The sequence below is a fragment of the Coregonus lavaretus genome (genome assembly GCF_964263955.1).
Source record: "Coregonus lavaretus genome assembly, contig: HAP1_SCAFFOLD_6279, whole genome shotgun sequence".
In the NCBI taxonomy this organism is placed as follows: domain Eukaryota; kingdom Metazoa; phylum Chordata; class Actinopteri; order Salmoniformes; family Salmonidae; genus Coregonus; species Coregonus lavaretus.
Window position 1 is genome coordinate 5,001 of NW_028156290.1, and position 22,830 is coordinate 27,830.

General features: G+C 44.4%; 1 protein-coding gene across 1 annotated transcript in view; it reads right to left on the minus strand.

The window, feature by feature from the left end:
* Positions 1-19,325, minus strand: part of LOC311126482 (RPA-related protein RADX-like) — a gene marked incomplete at both ends in the record, with an annotated part of 21,288 nt that extends 1,963 nt beyond the window's left edge. Inside the window, one exon of the mRNA XM_084200487.1 lies at positions 19,163-19,325. Within this exon, the coding sequence (XP_084056613.1) occupies positions 19,163-19,325 (163 nt within the window). The remainder of the gene's footprint in view (positions 1-19,162) is intronic.
* Between the last annotated feature and the right edge of the window lie 3,505 nt (positions 19,326-22,830).

A 22,830-nucleotide genomic window follows, 5' to 3' on the forward strand; every position in this document is an offset into this window, starting at 1 on the left:
CTTGGGGGGAAAAGGGAATAACATCAGAGAAGAGAGCGCCCACTGACGGTTAACAGATGTGGTTGAAGAAACGTGTAACAGAGGGTATATAAGTGAGATATGTTCTTTGTTCAGTAGTTCAGAATAGCAAGAGGCAGAGCCCTGTCTGTCTGTTATATCGAACCATGGTACCTATTAAATATTAAATGAACTCCCCAACTAAGTGTTAAATATCTTCTTGCGTCATGAATTACTTGATACCAGAGAAACTCATCACAACACCTACTTTTCCCACTGACATGGTATAAACAGCTCCTCAGGCTTCACTGTCATGGTGCACAGTCAGCACACAACACTATGCTCATCATGTCTTAGCAGGATCAGATGGTGACAGCTGTCACAGCAGGATCAGACAGCCAGGGAAGACCAGTCTACGGAGCTCAGGGGAATTTGACAGTATATTAACAATATCAGTGAATGATATAAAGTTCCATCTTGAATTGACGGGTAGACCTACAGTAGCCACAGGACAGCAGCTTAAAGCTATAGTCTGGGATCTGGGAATAATGGTCATTTCAATTATTGAACCATTGATTCTATTCTTGGATAATATAATGTGTAAATGTACACCAAGGTAATTCTTTGTCATGCCTCATTTTAGGAGGATCAGGTGGTGACGGGGGTCTCAGCAGGGTCAGGCAGCCAGGGAAGACCAGTCTGGGCCGGAGCTGAGGTGATTGTTTGCAGATGCAACACTTTATTCTCTCTGTGCAGCAAACACTGGACAAGCAAGATGCTTCAAAGATTGAAACGATTTTAAGGAAGTCTGACAAACCTCTAAAGTTGATATCCAAACTGTATCAGGGGTTGATAGAGGCTTTTCCCGATAACACAAAACATGTAAAACAAAAATATTAGGAAGACCTGGGAGACGCTATTGATGATGATGAATGGATACAGATATGTTTGAATGCCCAGTCATGTTCACATAATCTCAGACATAAATTACTGCGGTTTAAGACCATCCATAGAACGTACTATATGCCAATGAAACTGAATAACATGCACTCAGAAATGTAATTCCTCTGCTGGAGGTGTAAAACCCAAAAGGGGACATATTTGCATATGTTATGGACTTGTGAAGGCTGGCTGAATTCTGGCAGCATGATTATCCTTCTCCCCTTTTTGTTTGCTTGTAAATGTTGATCCTGGAGATTGTGTAACCAAGCATCTAAGAAATGCATTGCCATTAATTGGAAGGTTGGTTATCCTCCCACAAAGTCACAATGGATGGCAGAAATGTCAAGTTATGCATCACTAGATTAGATGTATTAAAAGATTAAGGGTACACTGGGCAACTTTCATAAGGTCTGGATGCCTTCTATGGAATACAGTACGACTAAAGGAGTCTGTCCTGAAAACAGGCCCACGTCAGGGGAGGTCTGGATGCCTTCTATGGAATACAGTACGACTAAAGGAGTCTGTCCTGAAAACAGGCCCACGTCAGGGGAGGTCTGGATGCCTTCTATGGAATACAGTACGACTAAAGGAGTCTGTACTGAAAACAGGCCCACGTCAGGGGAGGTCTGGATGCCTTCTATGGAATACAGTACGACTAAAGGAGTCTGTCCTGAAAACAGGCCCACGTCAGGGGAGGTCTGGATGCCTTCTATGGAATACAGTACGACTAAAGGAGTCTGTCCTGAAAAAAGGCCCACGTCAGGGGAGGTCTGGATGCCTTCTATGGAATACAGTACGACTAAAGGAGTCTGTCCTGAAAACAGGCCCACGTCAGGGGAGGTCTGGATGCCTTCTATGGAATAGAGTACGACTAAAGGAGTCTGTCCTGAAAACAGGCCCACGTCAGGGGAGGTCTGGATGCCTTCTATGGAATACAGTACGACTAAAGGAGTCTGTCCTGAAAACAGGCCCACGTCAGGGGAGGTCTGGATGCCTTCTATGGAATACAGTACGACTAAAGGAGTCTGTCCTGAAAACAGGCCCACGTCAGGGGAGGTCTGGATGCCTTCTATGGAATACAGTACGACTAAAGGAGTCTGTCCTGAAAACAGGCCCACGTCAGGGGAGGTCTGGATGCCTTCTATGGAATACAGTACGACTAAAGGAGTCTGTCCTGAAAACAGGCCCACGTCAGGGGAGGTCTGGATGCCTTCTATGGAATACAGTACGACTAAAGGAGTCTGTCCTGAAAACAGGCCCACGTCAGGGGAGGTCTGGATGCCTTCTATGGAATACAGTACGACTAAAGGAGTCTGTCCTGAAAACAGGCCCACGTCAGGGGAGGTCTGGATGCCTTCTATGGAATACAGTACGACTAAAGGAGTCTGTCCTGAAAACAGGCCCACCTCAGGGGAGGTCTGGATGCCTTCTATGGAATACAGTACGACTAAAGGAGTCTGTCCTGAAAACAGGCCCACGTCAGGGGAGGTCTGGATGCCTTCTATGGAATACAGTACGACTAAAGGAGTCTGTCCTGAAAACAGGCCCACGTCAGGGGAGGTCTGGATGCCTTCTATGGAATACAGTACGACTAAAGGAGTCTGTCCTGAAAACAGGCCCACGTCAGGGGAGGTCTGGATGCCTTCTATGGAATACAGTACGACTAAAGGAGTCTGTCCTGAAAACAGGCCCACGTCAGGGGAGGTCTGGATGCCTTCTATGGAATACAGTACGACTAAAGGAGTCTGTCCTGAAAACAGGCCCACGTCAGGGGAGGTCTGGATGCCTTCTATGGAATACAGTACGACTAAAGGAGTCTGTCCTGAAAACAGGCCCACGTCAGGGGAGGTCTGGATGCCTTCTATGGAATACAGTACGACTAAAGGAGTCTGTCCTGAAAACAGGCCCACGTCAGGGGAGGTCTGGATGCCTTCTATGGAATACAGTACGACTAAAGGAGTCTGTCCTGAAAACAGGCCCACGTCAGGGGAGGTCTGGATGCCTTCTATGGAATAGAGTACGACTAAAGGAGTCTGTCCTGAAAACAGGCCCACGTCAGGGGAGGTCTGGATGCCTTCTATGGAATACAGTACGACTAAAGGAGTCTGTCCTGAAAACAGGCCCACGTCAGGGGAGGTCTGGATGCCTTCTATGGAATACAGTACGACTAAAGGAGTCTGTCCTGAAAACAGGCCCACGTCAGGGGAGGTCTGGATGCCTTCTATGGAATACAGTACGACTAAAGGAGTCTGTCCTGAAAACAGGCCCACGTCAGGGGAGGTCTGGATGCCTTCTATGGAATACAGTACGACTAAAGGAGTCTGTCCTGAAAACAGGCCCACGTCAGGGGAGGTCTGGATGCCTTCTATGGAATACAGTACGACTAAAGGAGTCTGTCCTGAAAACAGGCCCACGTCAGGGGAGGTCTGGATGCCTTCTATGGAATACAGTACGACTAAAGGAGTCTGTCCTGAAAACAGGCCCACGTCAGGGGAGGTCTGGATGCCTTCTATGGAATACAGTACGACTAAAGGAGTCTGTCCTGAAAACAGGCCCACCTCAGGGGAGGTCTGGATGCCTTCTATGGAATACAGTACGACTAAAGGAGTCTGTCCTGAAAACAGGCCCACGTCAGGGGAGGTCTGGATGCCTTCTATGGAATACAGTACGACTAAAGGAGTCTGTCCTGAAAACAGGCCCACGTCAGGGGAGGTCTGGATGCCTTCTATGGAATACAGTACGACTAAAGGAGTCTGTCCTGAAAACAGGCCCACGTCAGGGGAGGTCTGGATGCCTTCTATGGAATACAGTACGACTAAAGGAGTCTGTCCTGAAAACAGGCCCACGTCAGGGGAGGTCTGGATGCCTTCTATGGAATAGAGTACGACTAAAGGAGTCTGTCCTGAAAACAGGCCCACGTCAGGGGAGGTCTGGATGCCTTCTATGGAATACAGTACGACTAAAGGAGTCTGTCCTGAAAACAGGCCCACGTCAGGGGAGGTCTGGATGCCTTCTATGGAATACAGTACGACTAAAGGAGTCTGTCCTGAAAACAGGCCCACCTCAGGGGAGGTCTGGATGCCTTCTATAGAATACAGTACGACTAAAGGAGTCTGTCCTGAAAACAGGCCCACGTCAGGGGAGGTCTGGATGCCTTCTATGGAATACAGTACGACTAAAGGAGTCTGTCCTGAAAACAGGCCCACGTCAGGGGAGGTCTGGATGCCTTCTATGGAATACAGTACGACTAAAGGAGTCTGTCCTGAAAACAGGCCCACGTCAGGGGAGGTCTGGATGCCTTCTATGGAATACAGTACGACTAAAGGAGTCTGTCCTGAAAACAGGCCCACGTCAGGGGAGGTCTGGATGCCTTCTATGGAATACAGTACGACTAAAGGAGTCTGTCCTGAAAACAGGCCCACGTCAGGGGAGGTCTGGATGCCTTCTATGGAATACAGTACGACTAAAGGAGTCTGTCCTGAAAACAGGCCCACGTCAGGGGAGGTCTGGATGCCTTCTATGGAATACAGTACGACTAAAGGAGTCTGTCCTGAAAACAGGCCCACGTCAGGGGAGGTCTGGATGCCTTCTATGGAATACAGTACGACTAAAGGAGTCTGTCCTGAAAACAGGCCCACCTCAGGGGAGGTACCTATTTAGGCAATCCATAGCTGCTTTTACTCCCTAGCTTTTTATACTTTTGTTTACAAACCTTTCCCTTGGGAATGAAAAAATAAAAGTGGTGAAATGTTTTAGGGGGAGAGAGTTGAGGTATTGACTAGACTGGTGGGGGTCGGGGAGAGAGTTGAGGTATTGACTAGGCTGGTGGGGTCGGGGAGAGAGTTGAGGTATTGACTAGGCTGGTGGGGCCGGGGAGAGAGTTGAGGTATTGACTAGGCTGGTGGGGTCGGGGAGAGAGTTGAGGTATTGACTAGGCTGGTGGGGGTCGGGGAGAGAGTTGAGGTATTGACTAGGCTGGTGGGGTCGGGGAGAGAGTTGAGGTATTGACTAGACTGGTGGGGGGGTCGGGGAGAGAGTTGAGGTATTGACTAGACTGGTGGGGGGGGTCGGGGAGAGAGTTGAGGTATTGACTAGACTGGTGGGGGGGGTCGGGGAGAGAGTTGAGGTATTGACTAGACTGGTGGGGGGGGGTCGGGGAGAGAGTTGAGGTATTGACTAGACTGGTGGGGGGGTCGGGGAGAGAGTTGAGGTATTGACTAGACTGGTGGGGGTCGGGGAGAGAGTTGAGGTATTGACTAGGCTGGTGGGGCCGGGGAGAGAGTTGAGGTATTGACTAGGCTGGTGGGGTCGGGGAGAGAGTTGAGGTATTGACTAGGCTGGTGGGGGTCGGGGAGAGAGTTGAGGTATTGACTAGGCTGGTGGGGTCGGAAGTGCAGGTAGCTTGGGCTGGCTGGGCGGTCTGGCTGAAATGTGATATAGAGGATGTCTTAATAAAGACAATCACAAGTCTTTGTACTTGTTTTTTTTAAACAGTTGTTAGATTTGTTAAGCTATTGGTTAAAGGTGCAACACAATATTGATTATTGAATTACCTTTGATCTAGTTCAGTCTTATCAATCACTTCAACATATTTAACAATGATCTCTTACCTAGCTTGATGACTGGGGGCATTTTTGCTTACTTTTTGTTGTTCTAAATAGAGACTGCTAGAAGGGTCATGGGTCATATCGGATTGTGTAGAAATGCAGGAAATTAGCTTTAGATTACCCCAAAAAACCTGGGGGAGGACCCCCACACCACGTTGTTTCCACTTCTAAAACCAAAGTTGCGCCCCTACAAAACATTAAGAACACCTGCTCTTTCCATGACAGACTGACCAGGTGAAATCTATGATCCCTTTTTGATGTCACTTGTTAAATCCACTTAAAAATCAGTGTAGATGAAGGGGAGGAGACGGGTTAAAGATGGATTTTTAAGCCTTGAGACAATTGAGACATGGATTGTTTGCCACTGACGAGGCCCACTACCAAGGACTGTGGCCTCTCCTTCTCCGGGGGCAAACTACCCGCCCTCCAAGACACCCAATGTCACAGGAAGGCCAAAAAGATCATCAAGGACATCAACCACCCGAGCCACTACCTGTTCACCCCACTATCATCCAGAAGGCGAGGTCAGTACAGGTGCATCAAAACTGGGACCGAGAGAATGAAAAACAGCTTCTATCTCAAGGCCATCAGACTGTTAATTAGCCATCACTAGCACATTAGAGGCTGCTGCTGCCTATTGAAATCACTGGCCACTTTAAGAAATGGAACACTAGTCACTTTAATAATGTTTACATATCTTGCACTACTCATCTCATATGTATATACTGCATTCTATTCTATAATATTCTACTGTATCTTAGTCCATGCCGCTCTGTCATTGCTTGTCCATATATGTATATATTCTTAAATTCCATTCCTTACTAGTTGTGTGTGTATTGGGTATATGTTGTGAAATTGTTAGATAGTACTTGTTAGATATTTCTGCACTGTCGGAGCTAGAAGCACAAGCATTTCGCTACACCCGCTATAACATCTGCTAAACACATGTATGTGACAAATACAATTTGATTTGATTTGATTTAGTAGGTGCCAGGCGCACCGGTTTGTGTCAAGAACTGCAACGCTGCTGGGTTTGTCACACTTAACAGTTTTGACGTGTGTATCGAGAATGGTCCACCACCCAAAGGACATCCAGCCAACTTGACACAAATGTGGGAAGCATTGGAGTCAACATGGGCCAGCATCCCTGTGGAACGCTTTCAACACCTTGTAGAGTCCATGCCCTGACGAATTGAGGCTGTTCTGAGGGCAAAAGTGGGTGGGGTGCAACTCAATATTAGGAAGGTGTTCCTAATGTTTTGTACACTCAGTGTACGCGTTACTGGTCCCTAGTGTTACCTATATGTTGGTGGTCCCTAGTGTTACCTATATGTTGGTGTTCCCTAGTGTTACCTATATGTTGGTGGTCCCTAGTGTTACCTATATGTTGGTGGTCTCTAGTGTTACCTATATGTTGGTGGTCTCTAGTGTTACTGTGTGTTACCTATATCTTGGTGGTCTCTAGTGTTACCTATATGTTGGTGGTCTCTAGTGTTACCTATATGTTGGTGGTCTCTAGTGTTACTGTGTGTTACCTATATGTTGGTGGTCTCTAGTGTTACTGTGTGTTACCTATATGTTGGTGGTCTCTAGTGTTACTGTGTGTTACCTATATGTTGGTGGTCCCTAGTGTTACCTATATGTTGGTGGTCCCTAGTGTTACCTATATGTTGGTGGTCCCTAGTGTTACTGTGTGTTACCTATATGTTGGTGTTCCCTAGTGTTACCTATATGTTGGTGGTCCCTAGTGTTACCTATATGTTGGTGGTCTCTAGTGTTACCTATATGTTGGTGGTCTCTAGTGTTCCTGTGTGTTACCTATATGTTGGTGGTCCCTAGTGTTACCTATATGTTGGTGGTCTCTAGTGTTACTGTGTGTTACCTATATGTTGGTGGTCCCTAATGTTACCTATATGTTGGTGGTCCCTAGTGTTACCTATATGTTGGTGGTCCCTAGTGTTACTGTGTGTTACCTATATGTTGGTGGTCCCTAGTGTTACCTATATGTTGGTGGTCTCTAGTGTTACTGTGTGTTACCTATATGTTGGTGGTCCCTAGTGTTACCTATATGTTGGTGGTCTCTAGTGTTACTGTGTGTTACCTATATGTTGGTGGTCTCTAGTGTTACTGTGTGTTACCTATATGTTGGTGGTCCCTAGTGTTACCTATATGTTGGTGGTCTCTAGTGTTACTGTGTGTTACCTATATGTTGGTGGTCCCTAGTGTTACCTATATGTTGGCGGTCTCTAGTGTTACCTATATGTTGGTGGTCCCTAGTGTTACCTATATGTTGGTGGTCCCTAGTGTTACTGTGTGTTACCTATATGTTGGTGGTCCCTAGTGTTACCTATATGTTGGTGGTCTCTAGTGTTACTGTGTGTTACCTATATGTTGGTGGTCCCTAGTGTTACCTATATGTTGGTGGTCTCTAGTGTTACTGTGTGTTACCTATATGTTGGTGGTCCCTAGTGTTACCTATATGTTGGTGGTCTCTAGTGTTACTGTGTGTTACCTATATGTTGGTGGTCCCTAGTGTTACCTATATGTTGGTGGTCTCTAGTGTTACTGTGTGTTACCTATATGTTGGTGGTCCCTAGTGTTACCTATATGTTGGCGGTCTCTAGTGTTACCTATATGTTGGTGGTCCCTAGTGTTACTGTGTGTTACCTATATGTTGGTGGTCCCTAGTGTTACCTATATGTTGGTGGTCTCTAGTGTTACTGTGTGTTACCTATATGTTGGTGGTCCCTAGTGTTACCTATATGTTGGTGGTCTCTAGTGTTACTGTGTGTTACCTATATGTTGGTGGTCCCTAGTGTTACCTATATGTTGGTGGTCTCTAGTGTTACTGTGTGTTACCTATATGTTGGTGGTCCCTAGTGTTACCTATATGTTGGTGGTCTCTAGTGTTACTGTGTGTTACCTATATGTTGGTGGTCTCTAGTGTTACTGTGTGTTACCTATATGTTGGTGGTCCCTAGTGTTACCTATATGTTGGTGGTCTCTAGTGTTACTGTGTGTTACCTATATGTTGGTGGTCCCTAGTGTTACTGTGTGTTACCTATATGTTGGTGGTCTCTAGTGTTACTGTGTGTTACCTATATGTTGGTGGTCCCTAGTGTTACCTATATGTTGGTGGTCCCTAGTGTTACTGTGTGTTACCTATATGTTGGTGGTCTCTAGTGTTACCTATATGTTGGTGGTCCCTAGTGTTACCTATATGTTGGTGGTCTCTAGTGTTACTGTGTGTTACCTATATGTTGGTGGTCTCTAGTGTTACTGTGTGTTACCTATATGTTGGTGGTCCCTAGTGTTACCTATATGTTGGTGGTCTCTAGTGTTACTGTGTGTTACCTATATGTTGGTGGTCCCTAGTGTTACCTATATGTTGGTGGTCTCTAGTGTTACTGTGTGTTACCTATATGTTGGTGGTCTCTAGTGTTACTGTGTGTTACCTATATGTTGGTGGTCTCTAGTGTTACTGTGTGTTACCTATATGTTGGTGGTCTCTAGTGTTACTGTGTGTTACCTATATGTTGGTGGTCCCTAGTGTTACGTATATGTTGGTGGTCTCTAGTGTTACTGTGTGTTACCTATATGTTGGTGGTCCCTAGTGTTACTGTGTGTGCCCTATATGTTGGTGGTCTCTAGTGTTACTGTGTGTGCCCTATATGTTGGTGGTCTCTAGTGTTACTGTGTGTTACCTATATGTTGGTGGTCCCTAGTGTTACCTATATGTTGGTGGTCCCTAGTGTTACTGTGTGTTACCTATATGTTGGTGGTCCCTAGTGTTACCTATATGTTGGTGGTCCCTAGTGTTACTGTGTGTTACCTATATGTTGGTGGTCCCTAGTGTTACCTATATGTTGGTGGTCCCTAGTGTTACTGTGTGTTACCTATATGTTGGTGGTCTCTAGTGTTACTGTGTGTTACCTATATGTTGGTGGTCTCTAGTGTTACTGTGTGTTACCTATATGTTGGTGGTCCCTAGTGTTACTGTGTGTTACCTATATGTTGGTGGTCTCTAGTGTTACTGTGTGTTACCTATATGTTGGTGGTCCCTAGTGTTACCTATATGTTGGTGGTCTCTAGTGTTACTGTGTGTTACCTATATGTTGGTGGTCCCTAGTGTTACTGTGTGTTACCTATATGTTGGTGGTCTCTAGTGTTACCTATATGTTGGTGGTCCCTAGTGTTACTGTGTGTTACCTATATGTTGGTGGTCTCTAGTGTTACCTATATGTTGGTGGTCCCTAGTGTTACTGTGTGTTACCTATATGTTGGTGGTCTCTAGTGTTACTGTGTGTTACCTATATGTTGGTGGTCTCTAGTGTTACTGTGTGTTACGTATATGTTGGTGGTCCCTAGTGTTACCTATATGTTGGTGGTCTCTAGTGTTACCTATATGTTGGTGGTCCCTAGTGTTACTGTGTGTTACCTATATGTTGGTGGTCTCTAGTGTTACTGTGTGTTACCTATATGTTGGTGGTCTCTAGTGTTACTGTGTGTTACCTATATGTTGGTGGTCCCTAGTGTTACCTATATGTTGGTGGTCTCTAGTGTTACTGTGTGTTACCTATATGTTGGTGGTCCCTAGTGTTACCTATATGTTGGCGGTCTCTAGTGTTACCTATATGTTGGTGGTCTCTAGTGTTACTGTGTGTTACCTATATGTTGGTGGTCTCTAGTGTTACTGTGTGTTACCTATATGTTGGTGGTCCCTAGTGTTACCTATATGTTGGTGGTCCCTAGTGTTACTGTGTGTTACCTATATGTTGGTGGTCCCTAGTGTTACCTATATGTTGGTGGTCTCTAGTGTTACTGTGTGTTACCTATATGTTGGTGGTCTCTAGTGTTACTGTGTGTTACCTATATGTTGGTGGTCCCTAGTGTTACCTATATGTTGGTGGTCTCTAGTGTTACTGTGTGTTACCTATATGTTGGTGGTCTCTAGTGTTACTGTGTGTTACCTATATGTTGGTGGTCCCTAGTGTTACTGTGTGTTACCTATATGTTGGTGGTCTCTAGTGTTACTGTGTGTTACCTATATGTTGGTGGTCCCTAGTGTTACCTATATGTTGGTGGTCTCTAGTGTTACTGTGTGTTACCTATATGTTGGTGGTCCCTAGTGTTACTGTGTGTTACCTATATGTTGGTGGTCTCTAGTGTTACCTATATGTTGGTGGTCCCTAGTGTTACTGTGTGTTACCTATATGTTGGTGGTCTCTAGTGTTACCTATATGTTGGTGGTCCCTAGTGTTACTGTGTGTTACCTATATGTTGGTGGTCTCTAGTGTTACTGTGTGTTACCTATATGTTGGTGGTCTCTAGTGTTACTGTGTGTTACGTATATGTTGGTGGTCCCTAGTGTTACCTATATGTTGGTGGTCTCTAGTGTTACCTATATGTTGGTGGTCCCTAGTGTTACTGTGTGTTACCTATATGTTGGTGGTCTCTAGTGTTACTGTGTGTTACCTATATGTTGGTGGTCTCTAGTGTTACTGTGTGTTACCTATATGTTGGTGGTCCCTAGTGTTACCTATATGTTGGTGGTCTCTAGTGTTACTGTGTGTTACCTATATGTTGGTGGTCCCTAGTGTTACCTATATGTTGGCGGTCTCTAGTGTTACCTATATGTTGGTGGTCTCTAGTGTTACTGTGTGTTACCTATATGTTGGTGGTCTCTAGTGTTACTGTGTGTTACCTATATGTTGGTGGTCCCTAGTGTTACCTATATGTTGGTGGTCCCTAGTGTTACTGTGTGTTACCTATATGTTGGTGGTCCCTAGTGTTACCTATATGTTGGTGGTCTCTAGTGTTACTGTGTGTTACCTATATGTTGGTGGTCTCTAGTGTTACTGTGTGTTACCTATATGTTGGTGGTCCCTAGTGTTACCTATATGTTGGTGGTCTCTAGTGTTACTGTGTGTTACCTATATGTTGGTGGTCCCTAGTGTTACCTATATGTTGGCGGTCTCTAGTGTTACCTATATGTTGGTGGTCTCTAGTGTTACTGTGTGTTACCTATATGTTGGTGGTCTCTAGTGTTACTGTGTGTTACCTATATGTTGGTGGTCCCTAGTGTTACCTATATGTTGGTGGTCTCTAGTGTTACTGTGTGTTACCTATATGTTGGTGGTCCCTAGTGTTACCTATATGTTGGTGGTCTCTAGTGTTACTGTGTGTTACCTATATGTTGGTGGTCCCTAGTGTTACCTATATGTTGGTGGTCTCTAGTGTTACTGTGTGTTACCTATATGTTGGTGGTCCCTAGTGTTACCTATATGTTGGTGGTCTCTAGTGTTACTGTGTGTTACCTATATGTTGGTGGTCTCTAGTGTTACTGTGTGTTACCTATATGTTGGTGGTCCCTAGTGTTACCTATATGTTGGTGGTCTCTAGTGTTACTGTGTGTTACCTATATGTTGGTGGTCCCTAGTGTTACTGTGTGTTACCTATATGTTGGTGGTCCCTAGTGTTACTGTGTGTTACCTATATGTTGGTGGTCCCTAGTGTTACCTATATGTTGGTGGTCCCTAGTGTTACCTATATGTTGGTGGTCTCTAGTGTTACCTATATGTTGGTGGTCCCTAGTGTTACTGTGTGTTACCTATATGTTGGTGGTCCCTAGTGTTACTGTGTGTTACCTATATGTTGGTGGTCCCTAGTGTTACCTATATGTTGGTGGTCCCTAGTGTTACCTATATGTTGGTGGTCTCTAGTGTTACCTATATGTTGGTGGTCCCTAGTGTTACTGTGTGTTACCTATATGTTGGTGGTCCCTAGTGTTACTGTGTGTTACCTATATGTTGGTGGTCCCTAGTGTTACCTATATGTTGGTGGTCTCTAGTGTTACTGTGTGTTACCTATATGTTGGTGGTCTCTAGTGTTACTGTGTGTTACCTATATCTTGGTGGTCTCTAGTGTTACTGTGTGTTACCTATATGTTGGTGGTCCCTAGTGTTACCTATATCTTGGTGGTCCCTAGTGTTACCTATATGTTGGTGGTCCCTAGTGTTACCTATATGTTGGTGGTCTCTAGTGTTACCTATATGTTGGTGGTCCCTAGTGTTACTGTGTGTGCCCTATATGTTGGTGGTCCCTAGTGTTACTGTGTGTTACCTATATCTTGGTGGTCTCTAGTGTTACTGTGTGTTACCTATATCTTGGTGGTCTCTAGTGTTACTGTGTGTTACCTATATGTTGGTGGTCTCTAGTGTTACTGTGTGTTACCTATATCTTGGTGGTCTCTAGTGTTACTGTGTGTTACCTATATGTTGGTGGTCCCTAGTGTTACCTATATGTTGGTGGTCCCTAGTGTTACCTATATGTTGGTGGTCCCTAGTGTTACCTATATGTTGGTGGTCTCTAGTGTTACCTATATGTTGGTGGTCCCTAGTGTTACTGTGTGTTACCTATATGTTGGTGGTCTCTAGTGTTACTGTGTGTTACCTATATGTTGGTGGTCTCTAGTGTTACTGTGTGTTACCTATATGTTGGTGGTCCCTAGTGTTACTGTGTGTTACCTATATGTTGGTGGTCCCTAGTGTTACTGTGTGTTACCTATATGTTGGTGGTCCCTAGTGTTACCTATATGTTGGTGGTCCCTAGTGTTACCTATATGTTGGTGGTCCCTAGTGTTACCTATATGTTGGTGGTCCCTAGTGTTACTGTGTGTTACCTATATGTTGGTGGTCTCTAGTGTTACCTATATGTTGGTGGTCCCTAGTGTTACTGTGTGTTACCTATATGTTGGTGGTCTCTAGTGTTACCTATATGTTGGTGGTCTCTAGTGTTACCTATATGTTGGTGGTCTCTAGTGTTACCTATATGTTGGTGGTCTCTAGTGTTACTGTGTGTTACCTATATGTTGGTGGTCTCTAGTGTTACCTATATGTTGGTGGTCCCTAGTGTTACCTATATGTTGGTGGTCTCTAGTGTTACTGTGTGTTACCTATATGTTGGTGGTCTCTAGTGTTACTGTGTGTTACCTATATGTTGGTGGTCCCTAGTGTTACCTATATGTTGGTGGTCTCTAGTGTTACTGTGTGTTACCTATATGTTGGTGGTCTCTAGTGTTACTGTGTGTTACCTATATGTTGGTGGTCTCTAGTGTTACCTATATGTTGGTGGTCCCTAGTGTTACCTATATGTTGGTGGTCCCTAGTGTTACCTATATGTTGGTGGTCTCTAGTGTTACCTATATGTTGGTGGTCCCTAGTGTTACTGTGTGTTACCTATATGTTGGTGGTCTCTAGTGTTACTGTGTGTTACCTATATGTTGGTGGTCCCTAGTGTTACCTATATGTTGGTGGTCCCTAGTGTTACCTATATGTTGGTGGTCCCTAGTGTTACTGTGTGTTACCTATATGTTGGTGGTCTCTAGTGTTACCTATATGTTGGTGGTCTCTAGTGTTACTGTGTGTTACCTATATGTTGGTGGTCTCTAGTGTTACTGTGTGTTACCTATATCTTGGTGGTCTCTAGTGTTACTGTGTGTTACCTATATGTTGGTGGTCCCTAGTGTTACCTATATGTTGGTGGTCTCTAGTGTTACTGTGTGTTACCTATATGTTGGTGGTCTCTAGTGTTACTGTGTGTTACCTATATGTTGGTGGTCTCTAGTGTTACCTATATGTTGGTGGTCCCTAGTGTTACCTATATGTTGGTGGTCTCTAGTGTTACTGTGTGTTACCTATATGTTGGTGGTCTCTAGTGTTACTGTGTGTTACCTATATGTTGGTGGTCCCTAGTGTTACCTATATGTTGGTGGTCCCTAGTGTTACCTATATGTTGGTGGTCTCTAGTGTTACTGTGTGTTACCTATATGTTGGTGGTCTCTAGTGTTACTGTGTGTTACCTATATGTTGGTGGTCCCTAGTGTTACCTATATGTTGGTGGTCTCTAGTGTTACTGTGTGTTACCTATATGTTGGTGGTCCCTAGTGTTACCTATATGTTGGTGGTCCCTAGTGTTACTGTGTGTTACCTATATGTTGGTGGTCCCTAGTGTTACTGTGTGTTACCTATATGTTGGTGGTCTCTAGTGTTACTGTGTGTTACCTATATGTTGGTGGTCCCTATTGTTACCTATATGTTGGTGGTCCCTAGTGTTACCTATATGTTGGTGGTCTCTAGTGTTACCTATATGTTGGTGGTCCCTAGTGTTACTGTGTGTTACCTATATGTTGGTGGTCTCTAGTGTTACTGTGTGTTACCTATATCTTGGTGGTCTCTAGTGTTACTGTGTGTTACCTATATGTTGGTGGTCCCTAGTGTTACTGTGTGTTACCTATATGTTGGTGGTCCCTAGTGTTACCTATATGTTGGTGGTCCCTAGTGTTACCTATATGTTGGTGGTCCCTAGTGTTACCTATATGTTGGTGGTCTCTAGTGTTACCTATATGTTGGTGGTCCCTAGTGTTACTGTGTGTTACCTATATGTTGGTGGTCTCTAGTGTTACTGTGTGTTACCTATATGTTGGTGGTCTCTAGTGTTACTGTGTGTTACCTATATGTTGGTGGTCTCTAGTGTTACTGTGTGTTACCTATATGTTGGTGGTCCCTAGTGTTACCTATATGTTGGTGGTCCCTAGTGTTACTGTGTGTTACCTATATGTTGGTGGTCTCTAGTGTTACCTATATGTTGGTGGTCCCTAGTGTTACTGTGTGTTACCTATATGTTGGTGGTCTCTAGTGTTACCTATATGTTGGTGGTCTCTAGTGTTACCTATATGTTGGTGGTCTCTAGTGTTACCTATATGTTGGTGGTCTCTAGTGTTACTGTGTGTTACCTATATGTTGGTGGTCTCTAGTGTTACCTATATGTTGGTGGTCCCTAGTGTTACCTATATGTTGGTGGTCTCTAGTGTTACTGTGTGTTACCTATATGTTGGTGGTCTCTAGTGTTACTGTGTGTTACCTATATGTTGGTGGTCCCTAGTGTTACCTATATGTTGGTGGTCTCTAGTGTTACTGTGTGTTACCTATATGTTGGTGGTCTCTAGTGTTACTGTGTGTTACCTATATGTTGGTGGTCTCTAGTGTTACCTATATGTTGGTGGTCCCTAGTGTTACCTATATGTTGGTGGTCCCTAGTGTTACCTATATGTTGGTGGTCTCTAGTGTTACCTATATGTTGGTGGTCCCTAGTGTTACTGTGTGTTACCTATATGTTGGTGGTCTCTAGTGTTACTGTGTGTTACCTATATGTTGGTGGTCCCTAGTGTTACCTATATGTTGGTGGTCCCTAGTGTTACCTATATGTTGGTGGTCTCTAGTGTTACCTATATGTTGGTGGTCCCTAGTGTTACTGTGTGTTACCTATATGTTGGTGGTCTCTAGTGTTACTGTGTGTTACCTATATGTTGGTGGTCTCTAGTGTTACTGTGTGTTACCTATATCTTGGTGGTCTCTAGTGTTACTGTGTGTTACCTATATGTTGGTGGTCCCTAGTGTTACCTATATGTTGGTGGTCTCTAGTGTTACTGTGTGTTACCTATATGTTGGTGGTCTCTAGTGTTACTGTGTGTTACCTATATGTTGGTGGTCTCTAGTGTTACCTATATGTTGGTGGTCCCTAGTGTTACCTATATGTTGGTGGTCTCTAGTGTTACCTATATGTTGGTGGTCCCTAGTGTTACCTATATGTTGGTGGTCCCTAGTGTTACCTATATGTTGGTGGTCTCTAGTGTTACTGTGTGTTACCTATATGTTGGTGGTCTCTAGTGTTACTGTGTGTTACCTATATGTTGGTGGTCCCTAGTGTTACCTATATGTTGGTGGTCTCTAGTGTTACTGTGTGTTACCTATATGTTGGTGGTCCCTAGTGTTACCTATATGTTGGTGGTCCCTAGTGTTACTGTGTGTTACCTATATGTTGGTGGTCCCTAGTGTTACTGTGTGTTACCTATATGTTGGTGGTCCCTAGTGTTACTGTGTGTTACCTATATGTTGGTGGTCCCTAGTGTTACTGTGTGTTACCTATATGTTGGTGGTCCCTAGTGTTACTGTGTGTTACCTATATGTTGGTGGTCCCTAGTGTTACCTATATGTTGGTGGTCCCTAGTGTTACTGTGTGTTACCTATATGTTGGTGGTCCCTAGTGTTACCTATATGTTGGTGGTCCCTAGTGTTACTGTGTGTTACCTATATGTTGGTGGTCCCTAGTGTTACCTATATGTTGGTGGTCCCTAGTGTTACTGTGTGTTACCTATATGTTGGTGGTCTCTAGTGTTACCTATATGTTGGTGGTCTCTAGTGTTACCTATATGTTGGTGGTCTCTAGTGTTACCTATATGTTGGTGGTCTCTAGTGTTACTGTGTGTTACCTATATGTTGGTGGTCTCTAGTGTTACCTATATGTTGGTGGTCCCTAGTGTTACCTATATGTTGGTGGTCTCTAGTGTTACTGTGTGTTACCTATATGTTGGTGGTCTCTAGTGTTACTGTGTGTTACCTATATGTTGGTGGTCCCTAGTGTTACCTATATGTTGGTGGTCTCTAGTGTTACTGTGTGTTACCTATATGTTGGTGGTCTCTAGTGTTACCTATATGTTGGTGGTCTCTAGTGTTACCTATATGTTGGTGGTCTCTAGTGTTACCTATATGTTGGTGGTCTCTAGTGTTACTGTGTGTTACCTATATGTTGGTGGTCTCTAGTGTTACCTATATGTTGGTGGTCCCTAGTGTTACCTATATGTTGGTGGTCTCTAGTGTTACTGTGTGTTACCTATATGTTGGTGGTCTCTAGTGTTACTGTGTGTTACCTATATGTTGGTGGTCCCTAGTGTTACCTATATGTTGGTGGTCTCTAGTGTTACTGTGTGTTACCTATATGTTGGTGGTCTCTAGTGTTACTGTGTGTTACCTATATGTTGGTGGTCTCTAGTGTTACCTATATGTTGGTGGTCCCTAGTGTTACCTATATGTTGGTGGTCCCTAGTGTTACCTATATGTTGGTGGTCTCTAGTGTTACCTATATGTTGGTGGTCCCTAGTGTTACTGTGTGTTACCTATATGTTGGTGGTCTCTAGTGTTACTGTGTGTTACCTATATGTTGGTGGTCCCTAGTGTTACCTATATGTTGGTGGTCCCTAGTGTTACCTATATGTTGGTGGTCTCTAGTGTTACCTATATGTTGGTGGTCCCTAGTGTTACTGTGTGTTACCTATATGTTGGTGGTCTCTAGTGTTACTGTGTGTTACCTATATGTTGGTGGTCTCTAGTGTTACTGTGTGTTACCTATATCTTGGTGGTCTCTAGTGTTACTGTGTGTTACCTATATGTTGGTGGTCCCTAGTGTTACCTATATGTTGGTGGTCTCTAGTGTTACTGTGTGTTACCTATATGTTGGTGGTCTCTAGTGTTACTGTGTGTTACCTATATGTTGGTGGTCTCTAGTGTTACCTATATGTTGGTGGTCCCTAGTGTTACCTATATGTTGGTGGTCTCTAGTGTTACCTATATGTTGGTGGTCCCTAGTGTTACCTATATGTTGGTGGTCCCTAGTGTTACCTATATGTTGGTGGTCTCTAGTGTTACTGTGTGTTACCTATATGTTGGTGGTCTCTAGTGTTACTGTGTGTTACCTATATGTTGGTGGTCCCTAGTGTTACCTATATGTTGGTGGTCTCTAGTGTTACTGTGTGTTACCTATATGTTGGTGGTCCCTAGTGTTACCTATATGTTGGTGGTCCCTAGTGTTACTGTGTGTTACCTATATGTTGGTGGTCCCTAGTGTTACTGTGTGTTACCTATATGTTGGTGGTCCCTAGTGTTACTGTGTGTTACCTATATGTTGGTGGTCCCTAGTGTTACTGTGTGTTACCTATATGTTGGTGGTCCCTAGTGTTACTGTGTGTTACCTATATGTTGGTGGTCCCTAGTGTTACCTATATGTTGGTGGTCCCTAGTGTTACTGTGTGTTACCTATATGTTGGTGGTCCCTAGTGTTACCTATATGTTGGTGGTCCCTAGTGTTACTGTGTGTTACCTATATGTTGGTGGTCCCTAGTGTTACCTATATGTTGGTGGTCCCTAGTGTTACTGTGTGTTACCTATATGTTGGTGGTCCCTAGTGTTACCTATATGTTGGTGGTCTCTAGTGTTACTGTGTGTTACCTATATGTTGGTGGTCTCTAGTGTTACTGTGTGTTACCTATATGTTGGTGGTCCCTAGTGTTACTGTGTGTTACCTATATGTTGGTGGTCCCTAGTGTTACTGTGTGTTACCTATATGTTGGTGGTCCCTAGTGTTACCTATATGTTGGTGGTCTCTAGTGTTACTGTGTGTTACCTATATGTTGGTGGTCCCTAGTGTTACCTATATGTTGGTGGTCCCTAGTGTTACCTATATGTTGGTGGTCTCTAGTGTTACTGTGTGTTACCTATATCTTGGTGGTCTCTAGTGTTACCTATATGTTGGTGGTCTCTAGTGTTACCTATATGTTGGTGGTCTCTAGTGTTACTGTGTGTTACCTATATGTTGGTGGTCCCTAGTGTTACTGTGTGTTACCTATATGTTGGTGGTCCCTAGTGTTACCTATATGTTGGTGGTCTCTAGTGTTACTGTGTGTTACCTATATGTTGGTGGTCCCTAGTGTTACTGTGTGTTACCTATATCTTGGTGGTCTCTAGTGTCGTAGCTCTCCTTGACTCTGAAGCCTCTCATTCTCAATACCTGACCTGGTCTCAGTCTGCCATACCACGACACACACACACTGTTCCACAACACACACACACACACACACCCCGACACATCACACACCTCCAACACCGCCTGGGAAAGACAGAGGAAGAGGAGAGAAAAGCAGAAAAGATTAAGTCAGTTCCACAGAGTCAATATGAAGTCAGTTCCACAGAGTCAATATGAAGTCAGTTCCACAGAGTCAATATGAAGTCAGTTCCACAGAGTCAATATGAAGTCAGTTCCACAGAGTCAATATGAAGTCAGTTCCACAGAGTCAATATGAAGTCAGTTCCACAGAGTCCATATGAAGTCAGTTCCACAGAGTCAATATGAAGTCAGTTCCACAGAGTCAATATGAAGTCAGTTCCACAGAGTCCATATGAAGTCAGTTCCACAGAGTCAATATGAAGTCAGTTCCACAGAGTCAATATGAAATCAGTTCCACAGAGTCCATATGAAGTCAGTTCCACAGAGTCAATATGAAGTCAGTTCCACAGAGTCCATATGAAGTCAGTTCCACAGAGTCAATATGAAGTCAGTTCCACAGAGTCAATATGAAATCAGTTCCACAGAGTCAATATGAAATCAGTTCCATAGAGTCAATATGAAGTCAGTTCCACAGAGTCCATATGAAGTCAGTTCCACAGAGTCAATATGAAGTCAGTTCCACAGAGTCAATATGAAGTCAGTTCCACAGAGTCCATATGAAGTCAGTTCCACAGAGTCAATATGAAGTCAGTTCCACAGAGTCCATATGAAGTCAGTTCCACAGAGTCAATATGAAGTCAGTTCCACAGAGTCAATATGAAGTCAGTTCCACAGAGTCAATATGAAATCAGTTCCACAGAGTCCATATGAAGTCAGACAGCCTAGACCTAACCCTAGACAGGGCATTCAGAAAGTATTCAGGTCCTTTGACTTTTTCCACATTTTGTTAGGTTACAGCCTTATTCTAAAATTGATTAGTTTTTTCCCCTCATCAATCTACACACAATACCCCATAATGACAAAGCAAAAACAGGTTTTTAGAAATGTTTGCAAATGTATTAAAAATACAAAACTGAAATATCACATTTACATAAGTATTCAGACCCTTTACTCAGTACTTTGATGAAGCACCTTTGGCAGCGATTACAGCATTGAGTCTTCTTGGGTATGACGCTACAAGCTTGGCACACCTGTATTTGAGGAGTTTCTCCCATTCTTCTCTGCAGAGCCTCTCAAGCTCTGTCAGGTTGAATGGGGAGCGTCGCTGCACAGCTATTTTCAGGTCTCTCCAGAGATGTTCGATCGGGTTCAACTACGGGCTCTGGCTGGGCCACTCAAGAACATTCAGAGACTTGTCTCGAAGCCACTCCTGCGTTGTCTTGGCTGTGTGCTTAGGGTCGTTATCCTGTTGGAAGGTGACCCTTCGCCCCAGTCTGAGGTCCTGAGCGCTCTGGAGCAGGTTTTCATCAAGGATCTCTCTGTACTTTGCTCCATTCATCTTTGCTTCAATCCTGACTAGACACCCAGTCCCTGCCACTGAAAAACCTCCCCACAGCATGATGCTGCCACCACCATGCTTCACCGTAGGGATGGTACCAGGTTTCCTCCAGACGTGATGCTTGGCATTCAGCCCAAAGAGTTCAACCTTGGTTTCATCAGACCAGAAAATCTTGTTTCTCATGGTCTGAAAGTCTTTAGGTGCCTTTTGGCAAACTCCAAGCGAGCTGTCATGTGCCTTTTACTGAGGAGTGGCTTCCGTCTGGCCACTCTACCATAAAGGCCACATTGGTGGCTAATGCTCTCAGCTGTAAGGACATTTCATTTGGTGACATTGGGTGTTTTGAGCATCATGCTATACTGTTTAAATGTCAGCCATCCGTGCTGGTCATAACCCTGTATAGGCCACCAAAGCACTGCCCCACTTTCTCTACTGATCTATCTGAACTACTGTCTATTGTCCTTGAGAACTATGATACAATCATTGTGTTGGGTGATTTTAATATTCATGTTGACAAAGAGACTGACTCCAAGGCCATTGGATGTATTAATCTGTTGAGCTCTATGGACTTTATCCAACATGTTACTGGGCCCACCCATAACCACAGCCATACTCTGGACCTGGTTATTACCAAGGGGCTTTCTATTGACATATCCTCTACGGCCATACTCTGGACCTGGTTATTACCAAGGGGCTTTCTGTTGACATATCCTCTACGGCCATACTCTGGACCTGGTTATTACCAAGGGGCTTTCTGTTGACATATCCTCTACGGCCATACTCTGGACCTGGTTATTACCAAGGGGCTTTCTGTTGACATATCCTCTACGGCCATACTCTGGACCTGGTTATTACCAAGGGGCTTTCTGTTGACATATCCTCTACGGCCATACTCTGGACCTGGTTATTACCAAGGGGCTTTCTTTTGACATATCCTCTACGGCCATACTCTGGACCTGGTTATTACCAAGGGGCTTTCTATTGACATATCCTCTACGGCCATACTCTGGACCTGGTTATTACCAAGGGGCTTTCTATTGACATATCCTCTACGGCCATACTCTGGACCTGGTTATTACCAAGGGGCTTTCTATTGACATATCCTCTACGGCCATACTCTGGACCTGGTTATTACCAAGGGGCTTTCTGTTGACATATCCTCTACGGCCATACTCTGGACCTGGTTATTACCAAGGGGCTTTCTATTGACATATCCTCTACGGCCATACTCTGGACCTGGTTATTACCAAGGGGCTTTCTGTTGACATATCCTCTACGGCCATACTCTGGACCTGGTTATTACCAAGGGGCTGTCTATTGACATATCCTCTACGGCCATACTCTGGACCTGGTTATTACCAAGGGGCTTTCTATTGACATATCCTCTACGGCCATACTCTGGACCTGGTTATTACCAAGGGGCTTTCTGTTGACATATCCTCTACGGCCATACTCTGGACCTGGTTATTACCAAGGGGCTTTCTATTGACATATCCTCTACGGCCATACTCTGGACATGGTTATTACCAAGGGGCTTTCTATTGACATATCCTCTACGGCCATACTCTGGACCTGGTTATTACCAAGGGGCTTTCTATTGACATATCCTCTACGGCCATACTCTGGACCTGGTTATTACCAAGGGGCTTTCTATTGACATATCCTCTACGGCCATACTCTGGACCTGGTTATTACCAAGGGGCTTTCTATTGACATATCCTCTACGGCCATACTCTGGACCTGGTTATTACCAAGGGGCTTTCTGTTGACATATCCTCTACGGCCATACTCTGGACCTGGTTATTACCAAGGGGCTTTCTGTTGACATATCCTCTACGGCCATACTCTGGACCTGGTTATTACCAAGGGGCTTTCTGTTGACATATCCTCTACGGCCATACTCTGGACCTGGTTATTACCAAGGGGCTTTCTGTTGACATATCCTCTACGGCCATACTCTGGACCTGGTTATTACCAAGGGGCTTTCTGTTGACATATCCTCTACGGTCATACTCTGGACCTGGTTATTACCAAGGGGCTTTCTATTGACATATCCTCTACGGCCATACTCTGGACCTGGTTATTACCAAGGGGCTTTCTATTGACATA